This window comes from Aphelocoma coerulescens, chromosome 4 (genome assembly GCF_041296385.1).
Source record: "Aphelocoma coerulescens isolate FSJ_1873_10779 chromosome 4, UR_Acoe_1.0, whole genome shotgun sequence".
NCBI lineage: Eukaryota > Metazoa > Chordata > Aves > Passeriformes > Corvidae > Aphelocoma > Aphelocoma coerulescens.
Window position 1 is genome coordinate 27647293 of NC_091017.1, and position 13835 is coordinate 27661127.

At 38.8% G+C, this 13835-nt stretch overlaps 1 protein-coding gene across 2 annotated transcripts in view; it reads right to left on the bottom strand.

Annotated features, from left to right (window-relative positions):
* Nucleotides 1–2036: 2036 nt before the first annotated feature.
* Nucleotides 2037–13835, bottom strand: part of SLC39A8 (solute carrier family 39 member 8) — a 57215-nt gene continuing 45416 nt past the window's right edge. For both annotated transcript variants that reach the window (XM_069012098.1, XM_069012097.1), the window contains exons 5-8: nt 13067–13234; nt 5991–6198; nt 5301–5485; nt 2037–2676 (exon numbers count right to left, since the gene is read on the bottom strand). In XM_069012098.1, coding sequence (XP_068868199.1) covers nt 2530–2676; nt 5301–5485; nt 5991–6198; nt 13067–13234 — 708 coding nt within the window. In that variant the 3' untranslated portion in view covers nt 2037–2529. The remainder of the gene's footprint in view (nt 2677–5300; nt 5486–5990; nt 6199–13066; nt 13235–13835) is intronic.

Sequence of the window (13835 nt, forward strand, 5' to 3'; positions counted from 1 at the left end):
GGGGGGGGGGGGGGGGGGGGGGGAAGGAGACAATATATTGGGTACAAAAGAAGTGTAGTAGGGATTAAACCCCCAAAATACAAGGTAGCCTTGCCTTTGACAGGTGAATTACATCTACTTCCAGTAGATTTATGGCTTTCTCTCTAGGCTTCACTCCAGCGGCCTTTGTCAGCTTGACAGACACACCTGAACATTTTGGATTGAACTGCAAGACAAGGAGATGAGTTTCTTCTCATATTGTACAGAGATAGCTTGTGCATCAAGTGTTGTAAGAGCTGTTAGGGCATCTACAGCATCCCTGGGAAGTATGGGATGTTACAGCAAAATAAAAGTAAAGAGCTACACTAGGCACTTGGTGCATATGCACATATGAAATTGTTTGCTTGCACCCACCAATCTATAGAGCAACAGCCTGCAGAAGGAAATCCAAGTCAGTGCCCTGTTCTGCAAATCCTGCAAATCATTGGGAGTCCCAGAATTGGAATGGATGTATTTTATATATACTGGACAAGGATAACAGCAAAGATATACAGACAAACTTGCTCATAAAGAAATCAAAAAACTTTCTTATGTACTAAATATCCCACTAGCAGAAAAGCCTATTTGGTTTGTGACTAAAGAACTATGCTCAAAATCAGATTTTGTTCCATCTCTGGTCTGCTCTGTGATCTAAAAGTAGGTTATTCCAATGACTTGCTTGTCTCAGTTTTTCCTCCTTAGGGAATTAACAAAAATCAAGTCTCCTTTGCAAATGTTTGGATTTAAAGGTGAAAAGTACCATTCAGGCATATTATTAAAATAATCTGATGAACTAGGAATGGTCACATTATTTTAGGAAGTCTATGAACATTCATAGTTGCTATAACACATTATTGTCATACATAAGAGTAATGTTTACAAACAGCTTATATCCAAGAAATCAACAAAGAAAGAACTAAAGGAAAGACATGGAGTGGGTGGGCTCTTCTTCACAGAAACTTACAGGGCACAAAATTACTAAATGCTTTTTCCATACAGCAAGTATCATTGGTTGCTATACTTACATTTTAACATTTATAGCATGTTTTTAAAGTATTATTTATAACAGCTGTGCAGTTTGCCTTACAGCTTTTATTAAACAGACACTTAGAGAGGTTTGGGGGATTTTTTTGATAATTACAGATGAGATTCAAATAAAATATTAAAATAAATACTTTGCCTGGTAGAAAAAAATATTTTAATAGAGAATTAAAAATAAAATATTTGTACCTTCCTACAGCAAGGAAGTATATTCAAAAAAACAGTATCTCCTTTGAAGCTGTAAAACTTGCTTAAAAATCAATGAAAAACTGTAACTTAATAGAGAATAACAACATTTCCTTCAAAGCAAAGTGGTGACTGAAATGGAATATTTTTTTAATGAATTTTCTTGGGCTCATCTTACAACACAGTAGTTATGAGTAGACGAATTGTTTATTTCAGAAGAATTTATACATACAAGCATGATTGTACAAAGTTCACACGCAACAGATTGTGATAAGAATTTGCATATTTTATTATCACTTACTTCCACCCAACTGCACACAAAGAAATCATTCAAATTCTGAAGAAAGTATACTGGAATGTTGATTTTAGCAGGGTTTTTTTTTTCTAAATTCCCCTTTGTAGGACTAAAATATTGATTTTTAAAGGGGATATTTGTGAAACTTAAGTAGGAAACTATTATTTTCATAGAATACACAATGCTTGAACATTTTTAAAGTACTCAATGTTTCTAAAATATTATGGAGTTGATAAACAGTCATAAATTTAACACAGGTTCTCTCTAATTAAAAAAAGTGGTTCTCAAAATAAATCAACAATTCCCTAGTGCACTTATAAAGAGAAAAGATCAAAAGCAGGAACTGGTATCTTTCCTTCCAGTGTTAATTAGTAATTAAAAATCTTAGCTTCATTAGTACCTACTCTGAAATGGTTGGTTTTTTTTGGTTTTTTTTTTGTTTTGTTTTTTTTTGTTTTTGTTTTTGTTTTTGTTTTTGTTTGTTTGTTTGTTTGGTTTTTTTTTCCTTTTTGGTGGGGAATGGGGATGTTACACAGACAAATCCTGCAACAAAAGTCATGAGAATTAGCTAGTTTTGAAACTGCTTGCCTTCATCACAGTTAAAAAAGGATATGAAACTGTATTATTTTCTTTTAAATACACATCTTTCTTGTAGACCTCAGCTTTCAGTTGGTCTTGAGTTACATGTTTGCATAATTCTACTGGCCAAGTAACACCCTTTCTCTATGACAGTTCAGATATGTCTGATAATTTTAAGCAGAAATAAAAATATTAGCATAATTTTTTTGGCATCATACAGAAGCTGACAGCCTCTACTCTTTGGATCAACAGGAAGTCCTAAAGAAGAATTTCCTTGTATTTGGGGCAAGAAGGACGGGATGGGCTTTGCCACCATTTCAAAACCAAGCAGATTAAATCAATGTCCCTGTATGGATTTCAAGTGTCTTCCCTTTGCAATTTACTTCACGTCTTCAATACTGATTCTGTTTTCACAGCTCAATATTTTCTGCATACAAGGTAATCATCAGGATAGCAGTAAACCCCGTTAGTAAACCAGCATTCTGAATAAGGAAGAATGTAAGATCCGTCTTCCTTCCAGTCACTTTCTCCCGCAGCATATCATTCATCTCTGGGAACTGAAAAAAGGGATATTTTTAGGTAAATATTGCCATCTCGTGGTAGCATGCTTAATTTAAGGCATTAAGAGCTGAACCATAGTGCTGCTCTGGACTGAATATTAGAACTAACAGAGGGTGAAGGCAGTCACAGGAGAAAGTCACCCTAATTACCCTGAAAAAACACTCCACCAAGGATGGTAACATGAAATGGTGTTTTGTTCCTCTCTACTGTGACTTCATCTGGTTGTGTCTCATGTAAATTTTCCCTTTTTGATTCCAGCAGCCTCCTAGGTTCCAATTGCTGGTCCATGTGTTGCTAGGAGTAGCTGCCCTTGTATTGCTAAATGTTGTGTTCTTCCTTCACTGGTGTAAACAGAGAAATCCTTGTTTAGGAAAGGGAAGATTAGGATTCTTCTGCTTTATCTAAAGGCAAATGGAGTGAAGATGAAAACACGGACAAACCCTCAGAAATCAGAAATCTTTTACATGTGGAATGTCTGGTGGGCTCGTGAGGTCAAGCAAGGAAGAAGAGGAAGATGACTGGTGTGAAACTGGTGGTAACACATGCCATATGACATTAGAGTGCAGTGAAGGGATTCTCCATTCCATAACATACATCTTAATGAGTAGCACAAGAGCAAAGGGTGACTGATCTGCTGCTACTGCAGAAGCAAAGGCACTTCCTCTGGAGCCAGTGGAGGTGATGGCAGAAGAGCACAGGCATGAAGTTCCCTGCGTGGGATGATTCAGGGTACGTGTTTGCTGCAGGTAAAGCCAACTAGAGTGGCTTTTGAAAAATAAGCCTTAAAGTATTCTCCTGTTCTGTCAAGAGTAGTATAACCAGAATACAAGGAAGACAGTTTATTTCAGCCCTAGTTAGGAAGCCTTCAGGCTGGGTGACTCAGAAACTGTGTCTTTCTTTGATTTCACAACAAAAACAGCCATTGAAGGCAAATCAATCCTTGAAGAACAGGCTAAGGTTAGCAGGAAGTGCCCAAACCTTCCCAGAAATTGTTCCAGAGCTCCGTCATACTCTTGCACAAGAGTGCAAAACCAGATTAACTTCATGCCATACAGCAAGGCTCATGTGTGCACACCTCTGTGTACATTCCCACCTGCCCACAGCCTCCCCACACAGTGATCTTATTGGGAGAGGTTGGACTATGCCACTACAGGAAGAAAAAAGAACAGCAACAAGAAAAGGAGGAAGGCATGACATTCCAATTAATCCTACCTGCTTCTGGACAAGCAAACCAGAAGTGTGTGAAAATCGTAAGAAAGTGGAAAGCCAGATCTCTGTACAGAGCACGTCAATACCCTATTTCAGACTTTTCAAGGGGAAGAAAAATTCAGATAGGTAACTGATACAATCCAAAAACCTACAAAAAGAAAGAGAGGAGAGAGACAGGGAGAGAGACAGATAGAGAGGAACAGAGAGAACAGAACAACAGATACAAAGAAAAAAATGTTACCTACTTTGATGGATTTAATAACAAATTTGAGGCGCTATAAATTCATGCCATGAATTTTACACGTCACAATTCAGTACATTACTATTCATCATATGACTAAAGCTAAACGAAAAGCATTAGTAATTAAGGTACTGCAAACTTATAAAATAAACTACTTAGATTGTTTATAACTCTAACAACTTATTAAATCCTATACTATTACCTAAGCTGCAACAGTGTTTAATGAAATAGTCACTATAAATACATGACAGTTCTTAAATGCACATAGAACCAAACTGAGGTCTCAAATCTTTTCAGATTCAGGCCTTACTCTTCCAGTTCTGCACTCAAATGGATTCTCATGTGGCAGATGTAAACACCTTGGCACCTGTTGCATCTGTTCCTACAACACTGAATTAAACATAATAAAACCTAAGACTCTTGAAAGACCTTTCTCATTTTGAGACAAAACATCATCATAAGAGGAAATTTTGGAATATTGCTAAGTGCCTGTGAATCCAGATTTTTTTTCCCAACGTCTAAATATGATCTGGATTTTAGCACAATTTCTTTTCCTTATATCTTCTAGCACACTTTGAAAAATAAATGATAGACAGACTATTTTGAATAGAGCTCAGCAAGGTTTTTTCTGTCTGAACCATGAAAATGAGGCTGGCACTCTTGAATTTAAACCAGGATAGAATTTAAATCAGGTTTTTCATTATCATGGTAGTTACACAACACCTTTCATTCAACTCAAAACTTAACTTCATGCTGTTTACATTTCTTCTTGCTTTTTTTTCACAACATGGCTTAAATAGACAAATGAACCTTTTAAAAATAATAAGGTGAAATACTCAAACACTTTAAAATGCTGAAACAAAGTGTTTATACACTTTTTACTCTTCAATTAAACCAGGCCAAATTCATGAAAAACTTGTCTCTGTCTAAAACCCCTTTTCAATAATAATATGATGAAGTGAAAGGCTTTAGTGTTTCATGAATAAACACAATTATCTGTGGACCTCCATTAAGGGTTAAAGTGATGATACTTTTATTGTTGTTGTTATTATTATTATTATTATTCACTGGCATGAGAGGGAGAAAATATTTAATTCTACTGCAGAGGCTTAGTGGAATATTTGGTTTTTTGTGGAGAAATAAATAACTGAAAATGAAATTATATCTCACCATATCTGCCAGAGAGATGTACAGGAACATTCCACCAGCTACAGCAAAGATGATGTTAGGAGCAAAGTTGTTGCCTACTAATATTCCAAAGGCCAACCCAATGTAACAAGAACACGCAGATAGGAAATTGAAAAACAGAGCCTGCCGAGTACTCATTCCTGCATTCAGCAAGATGACAAAATCCCCTAAAAGAATAAAAAAAGAGAAAACCATCTTCAGAAAGTGATATTGTGGGGGTTTTTTGATTCCAAAGGAAGTCTGAAGAAAACACATGATTTGTATACACATTATAACCAACCCTTTCTTCGTTCAAGTACGTGATGAGGATTTCCCTTCAATACTAAGGAAACGGAAATATTTTAAACAAATAGTGATGCAAGATTGAGGTAAGAGCACAGGAACTTACAACTACCTATGATGATTTTCTGGTTTAAAAATTAGTTTATACAACACGATATGCATCATATATTAACAGGATAATTAATACCTCTCCAATATACAGCCCCAGCTTCCATCCACCTGCACTTGGGAACTTCCCGTGCCAGATTTTGGTGCTTGGGAGCTTTTCGATGAATACTTTTTCCACTAAGTTGTCTAAACTTTCTTTCAACCTCTGCCAACTTTATGCCAGCATGACCACCTACAACAGTGATTTCCACAGCAAACAACATGTGCGATGAAGTTCCTTACCCAGTTCATGAGGAAACTCTTCACACAAGATGGCTATGGAGGTACTAAGCCCTTGAAGCAGAGACAAAGTGAAAGAAGCCCCAATAGCCAAGCCATCTATGAAATTATGTACAGCATCACTCAGTGTCACCATCCAAGCAATGGTGCCAATCTTTGACAGTGGAGGCCCCTTAAGACACTTGCATAAGCTGTTTTGGGTGGCTTCTTCCTGAAAAAAAAATACAATAAAACAATTACACAAAACACTGTGAAGAAGCCAACGAATCACACTTCTGTCTTTACATGAGTGTCAAGTATAAACTAAAGCACTACTGCATATGGAGACCAAATTGCTTGGTCCAAGAAGCAAATGGCACAGCAGCAGCACCAAATGTTTTGTGTTTCAACAAGCTAACATGCAGGGCCCAATCACCCTTCTAACTGCAAAGTGTCACCTGGATGCCCTTCAGCTGAGACAGGAAGCAGTTAAGGCCACAGTGGTCTGAATGTCTCTCTGCAGTCTCTATCAGATAAACAGAGTCCCAAGCCTCCTCTGCCACCTCTATATAAGCATGTATAGTCAGAAGGACCTGATCTCAGTGACTGGTGGCATCTGTATTTAAAACAACTGGCTCTATGTCATGGTCTCAGAGACACACTCAGCTGCCACAGTAACAGAATTCTATCTATGTAATATAGAGAATGTGTCTATACTGTAGAATGTGTCTACAGTATAGACACATTCAGATATTCCATAAAATTTATTTCTAATTCTGGGCCATGATAATCAAGTCCAGCTATTCAAATTAGCTTCTACAAAGTGAATGTTTAATACAAACAGTGGTGGCTAATTTTGACTGCACAATTAAAGGCTCAGAGCACAAAATCAACAGGCTAATATAAAACTGCAGTGCACATACACTCAAGGGATCTCACTAATTCTTCCAAGAAGAGGAAGCAATTTTTACATGTGTTGCCATGAAATAATGAAAAACCTGAAGCACATAAAAGGAACTGCCATTTTAACTGGGAACACAAATGGACCTCCCCTAAAAGATCCTGGTGATCCATTTGATAAATTTCTGTACACACATACTCTACTTACAGAATATTTGCAAGCATTATAATATTTCTCCCATTAAAAAAAAATTACTTATAAAGCATTAACTAGTCCTTACTTACTGGAATATATAAGCAGTAATAGATACATCTGTGTGCCCACAGACACAGGTATCACAGAGTAGGTAAGGTTGGAAGGGACCACAGTGGCTCATCTGGTCCGACCTCCCTGGTCAAGCAGGGTCATTCTAGAGCACATGGCACAGGATTGCATCCAGATGGTTCTTGAATATCTCCAGTGAGGGAGACTCCACAGCCACTCTGGGCACTCTGTTCCAGTGCTTGGCCACCTGCACAGTGAAGTTCTTCCTCATGTTCAGGTGGGACTTTCTGTGCATCAGTTTCTGCCCATTGCCTCATGTCCTAGTGTTGGCACCACTGAGCAGACCTTGGTTCTGTCCTCTTCGCACCCTCCCTTCAAATGCTTATAAACACTGAGTTCCCCTCTCTGTTGTCTCCTCTCCAGGCTGAGCAGGCCCAGCTCCCTCAGCCTTTCCTCATAAGAGATGCTCCAGTCCCCTCATCGCCCTTGTGGCCTCTCTGGACCTGCCCCAGGAGCTCCATGTCTCTCTTGTGCTGGGGAGCCCAGAACTGGACACAGCACTCCAGATGTGCCCCACCAGGGCTGAGCAGAGGGGCAGGATCACCTCCCTCAACCTGGTGGCAGTGCTCTTCCTATTGCACGTCAGGATCCCACTGGCCTTCTTGGCCACAAGGACACACTGCTGGTTCCTGGACAGCTTGTTGTCCACCAGGACATCCAGGTCTTTCTCTGCAGAGCTGCTTTCCAACAGATCAGCCCCAGCCTGTGGTGGTGCTGGGGTTATTCTCCTCCAAGTACAGGACCCTGCATTTGCCTTTGTTGAATTTCAGATGCTTCTTCTCTGCTCATCTCTCTAACTTGTCAAGGCCCTTCTGAAGGGCTGCACAGCTCTTTGGGATATTGGCCACTCCTCACAGATTTGTGTCATCAGTGAAATTGCTGAGGAGGCATCTGTCCCTTCATCCAAGTCCTTGATGGATAGGTAAAACAATACAATGTTGAACCTTGGGGGACAACATTAGTGACAGGCCTCCAATTACACCCTGACCCACTGAGATCTGCCATTCAGCCAGTTTTCAACACACCTCACTGTCCACTCATCCAATCCACACTTCCTGAGTTTGCCTGTGAGGGTGTTGTGAGAGACAGTGTCAAAAGCAGTGTTTAAGTTAAGGCAAGCAATATGCACTGCTCTCCCCTCAACCACATACATTGAAGTAGAATGATATAGAGGAACACCTCCTTGTTCTTATGAGAAGGCCAAAGAGTATTGCAAGAAATTTTCTTTAGTTATTAAAAACAACATTGCAGATTGTTTTAGTTTTGCCATATGCAAAGGCTACCAGGCAACTGAATTTTGAACTTCGAGGAAATAAAATGATTAATAAATTCTTACAAAATCTTTAATGACAGAGCTACGAGGTCTGTCTCATGATTTGCTCACAGGACTCTTATCTGACTACATTCTTGTATGTAGGAGCTGCCTTGGGACAGGAAAAAAGTTCAGGTCAGGAATTTCTGAGTCAGGTGCCTATTGCACTGCCTGGAACCAGTAGATAATAAAGCCTTGGTTGAGTAGTGCCAAAACTGCCACAAAGCAGCTCCTATTCAGTCCACAGGAAGTTCTGAAATTATACTTCTATGATGCAAAAATGAGCAATGGTATCAAAAAGTCAGGAATTTCCCTGCTGACTCAAACACATAGGATTTAGACTTGTACTACATGCTTGCCTTTCATTTTTGAAGGCTTTCCTCTCAACATTTCCTCTAACACAGGCAGTGCCAGTCATATTTTTGAGATTATTAATTTGTACCGGTACTATTTCCATTTGAGATAGGATCACTTGTGAGTAACAGACCTGTCTCTTAATCCACAAAGACAAGCTGAATGTCACTTTATGAAAGAAGTATTACAAAGCTAGTCACACAAAATACATGAGTATAAGAAAACCCAAATACAAATAGCAAAGCTCTTCCACCAATTCATCCAGCTTCCTGAGCTAAAGATCTGTTCCCTGTTTTCTTCTGTTCCCTGGTGACCATCCTTCAAGCTGACTGCAAAGTGGAGGAGGCATTGTTGTGTAGATCATCCTGATTTCTGCCTAAAGCACATCATCTTTCTCGGACATGTTTCTAGCTTCCCTGAGGACAGGGAATTTGATACAATGCACAAATTTTCATTTTAAAGAATTCATCCACTTTTTTTCCACCAAAAAGAACATTTCAAGTTATTGCAATTAATTTAGGGTACTAGAATTGATTTACTTCTATAAATTACTTTCTTGATCCAAACTTTCAAAATGCAGAAACAGTTTCTGAGAGGCTTCTGTAATATATATATAAATATATATATATATATAACATATATTGTTATAGATGTATAGATGTATATATATATATATATATATGGCTATCTTCCATTTACATTTACTGTGTAGTTCTGAAGTATCAAAATTCTTGCATGTAATCCATGCTAAACAATGACGACTTCTCTAAATTATATAAAGTACAATGAAATTGCTTTTCTGGATTTACATTCTGAACTTTGCTAGATCATGTATCCAGTAGAAGTAGATGAATGAGTAATACATATTCTTCATGTTTAAGATAAGGCACACCACTGACAAAAATACCCTACGAATACATAGGATTTCAAAGCAAAAAATTAACTATGTCTGTCCCCACTGGACTATTTCCACTTTCCCATGGTAGTTTAGCAGACATCACAAAAGAGATGCCAGCTAAGGAGCTCTGTAATACCCAGCTGGACTATTTTTATTAATTATTAGTGCAGTTCTACCTCATTTGTATCTCCACAGTTGATGGTAAACCAAAGATGTTTTTGCTCTTCTAAACACAAAGGGTTTTTTTAAAAGTAATGTCCTCTCTTTTGTTCCCGAACTTAAGAAATTATACAGAGGCTCTTATTTTATCCTACGATATCTCAGATTACTATTGCTATTTCCAATGCATCTCTGATTCCCTCAGACATGAACCCTTCATGTCCTCTGGAAGTGCCCACAGGACCAAGAAGGAATCCCGACACTGCCTCCAGGCAATAAAGAAAGGCGCTGTAAAGTTTTGTTATGCAGCTCTAACAATGTGCAGTCAAGAACACAGAGGTTTCAGCAATTTGTCTCTGAAATAACTTCCCTTCAAAGTTTCTGTTGTCAAGACATATTTCAATGCATAGTAGATACAAACTTTGGGTAGAGCACAAAGGTTTCTAAGGTTGCAGTTACTGCTGCAAGTGAAAACAGAATGTGGGAGACTAATTAAACATTTACTCTGGCAGTGAATCTCTTTTTGCATTAAAGGAGAGAATACAGCTAGATCCCCATGGCTGAAAAGTTACCACAACTTGGCACAATCAGGCTTCAAACTCCCTCCTTAAAGCTTTCATTTTGATTTCTGACTACACTGTATTTGCCCTCTTTAACAAGCTGTCGATTATGAGGACACATTAAAGTTCTCTTGGATACACATTAGCTTATGCCGAATGGTTTTGTCTAAAATACTACATTCTTGTAAAGTTGAATGAACCTACCCTCGTGTCATTACCCTAACTGCCCCAAAGCACCTCAGCTACGTTGGCCCTCCCCTGACCAGGCCCCTTTAAACCTCACTGGAGGAGGACAAGAGTAACAATGGCTTTTTTGTTGCTACCCACAATATCACAGAATTGTTAGGTTGGACCTCTGAGATCATCGAGTCCAACCATTAACCTAACACTACCAAGTCCACCACTAATCCATATTCCTAAGCAACACTTCTATGCACCTTTTAAACACCTCCAGAGATGCTGATTCCACCACTTCCCTTGGCAGTCTGTTCCAATGCTTGACAACCCTTTCTGTGAAGAACTTTTTCCTAATATCCAATCTGAACCTCCCCTGGCGCAACTTGAGGCTGTTTCCTCTTGTCCTGTTACTTGTTATTGGAGAGAAGAGACCAACCCCCACCTGGTTACACCCTTCTTTCAGGCAGTTGTAGAGAGTGATAAGGTCCCCTCGAGCCTCTTTTACTCCAGGCTAAACAATCCCAGCTCCCTCAGCTGCTCCTCACAGGACTTGTGCTCCAATTCCTTCACCAGCTTTGTTGCCCTACTTTGGACATGCTCCAGTACCTCAAAGTCTTTGTTATAGTGAGGGACCCAAAACTGAACACAGGATTCGAGGTGCAGCCTCAGCAGCACTACAGGGGAATCATCACTTCTCCAGTCCTGCTGGCTGCACTGTTTCCATGCAGAACAGGATGGCACTGGCCTGGGCTCATGTTCAGCCACAGGTTATCTGACACCAAAATTTCCCTGCAGCCAGCCTTGGCTCCAGAGTAGCTTTTACCCTGCTACTTTCAAGAGGATTTAGTACAACATATTCTCTTCCTGGATTTTCCGAAATGGAGAGGAAGAGAGAGTGAAAGGTGTGAATTTTTGTAAGAAGAGTTAAGTAGAAGAGAAGAATCTTTGTCAAATTTTAAGCTCTTAAAGTCAAGGATACATGTAAAAGGAGATGTGAGGGCATTCCAGAAAGGATCTTGGGGTGACCTGCAATATTTCATGATCATAAGCACCACATCTAAACTAGCTGCTAGAAATGAATCCTACATAGTTACATTTTAATACTATAGTACATGGTATGATTTTTTAATGTTTGCACCATGTATAAGCAGATGGCTAGCCAAACTGTAATACTGGAATAGGTCCAGATAAAACTTCTGGAACAGAGGACACCAGAACAACATCCATACCACTGGAGCTGACTGTCTCTGCAGAGAGCAGAGGGTTCTTTTATTTGTTTTATAAATCTACAAAATACAACTTACAGACACTCATAATACTAATTCCCTCCTGGTGCCCATGAAATTTTAATAATTAAGTATGTTCTAGTTTTTAAGATGTCCATTATCCACCACACTTCACAACATTTCTATAGTAAGCACAAGTACAATTTTGGTGCTTTAACTGTGTGCATCAAATGCCCTGTGAGCCTGCAGGGTCAATGCAGAGCTCCCAAATTTTCTCCTGGTTGTTAGGGACTGCCTCTAACTTTCTCTCCTGCCTGCTCCTCTCTGCTCCCCACAACCAGCTTATGGGCTTATAAACATGGATGGCAAACCAAAAATCTCTACTATGAAAAAGTCTGCCTTAAGACATCTGAAATTTTTTTCTATGTGTTTTTAATTTTTTTTTAATAAGGGACGATACTGCTCCTCCCTGCACAGTACTGCTCCTCTCTGCACATAGAGAAAGACTAAAGAAGCACAGAACTTTCTCTTCCTAATTCCATTTTCTTCTCAGACAGAAAGAAGTTGTATTTGCAGTATGAAAACAAACACAAAGAAATACAGAGAAAAAGTCTGAAAGATAATAATACTTGAACCAGGAGGAGTGGCTTCTGCCTCAACATATGACCTCCATGATTCCCACAGTATCCAAATACACTGAGTTATCACAAGCAGTGCTCACAATATACTGCATGAAAGTCACTGTACCAGTTTTTGTCTTTAATCATTGATTCAGAGGAATCAGGTTCTCACACTTAACAGCTTTATGTATTCAGGAACAAAATACAGATCATTTTGCATGATCAACATTATCACAACAGTAAAACACACTATCACTCTTTAAGCAAAACAGCAACAACAACAAAAGCAAAATTAACCAAATGGTCTGATCTAATACATCTCTCTCTCCAACCCATCCCAACACTGATACAACATAGCCCTTTCTGTGGGCTACAAATTGAATGCATCCCTCAGCTTTTTTAAGCTTGGCCCAAAACCCTCTATTTTTTTTCGTATGGTTCAACCAAATTATAAGATGTAAGTTTACAAAAACTTGACAAAAGTAATAAAAATTCATATTCACTCTCCCCTCAGATATGCCTATATAATTGGCAGGGATAAAATAAATAAATAGACACAATTTTCATACCTGTGCTGAGACCACACTGATGCTGTCAAAACCAAGATTTCCATTGCTCTCTATGACAGCTGAATTTGCATAACACGTGCCCCCATTGCTGGGTGATGGTGGTTTGGGTGGGTTAGTCTTATCCTGAGAATGATTCTCTTCTCCAGTTTCAAAGTAATTATGGCCAGTCTAGGTGACAAATAAATAAACAAATAGCTAATTAAAACAAAAGCAAAATAGCAAATGTAAGAAAATAAAGACAAAAAGGAAAAAGCAGGGGGAGATCATATTCATGCTGCCTTGCTTTCAACACCAAGTGATTGCTGAAATGAGAAGCACTGAACATTCAGTTTTTTAAATGAACTCCAAACATATCTATGTTCCTAACTTATCTCTTACTTTTAGCTAATCAAAATACATGGGAGACTTTTGATTTTTATATCTTTGTGTAGAGCCTCCCAAGCCAACCTGACCACACGTGACCAACGTTTGCTGGTTATTCATGGTTGCTCATCAAATAGAGCTTATTAGCCTTTGTCAACTGTTTTCATAAGTAAAAACAAATGCATTTTTCTATTTTTATCTATTACAAATAAGGGACAGTTGATCATCATAATTTTCAGTATCAGCAACACTTTGGGAGGAGCAAACTTAAAGAGAAGTTAGAGTAGGAAGACAGGGCAGTTTCACAAGTAATAAGCAGGGAGGATGAAAAATTTTGAGGCACCCTTCTCTGAGACAAATTCAGCCTCACTCATGTGAGCACACAGAAGACAAGTACTCTGACACA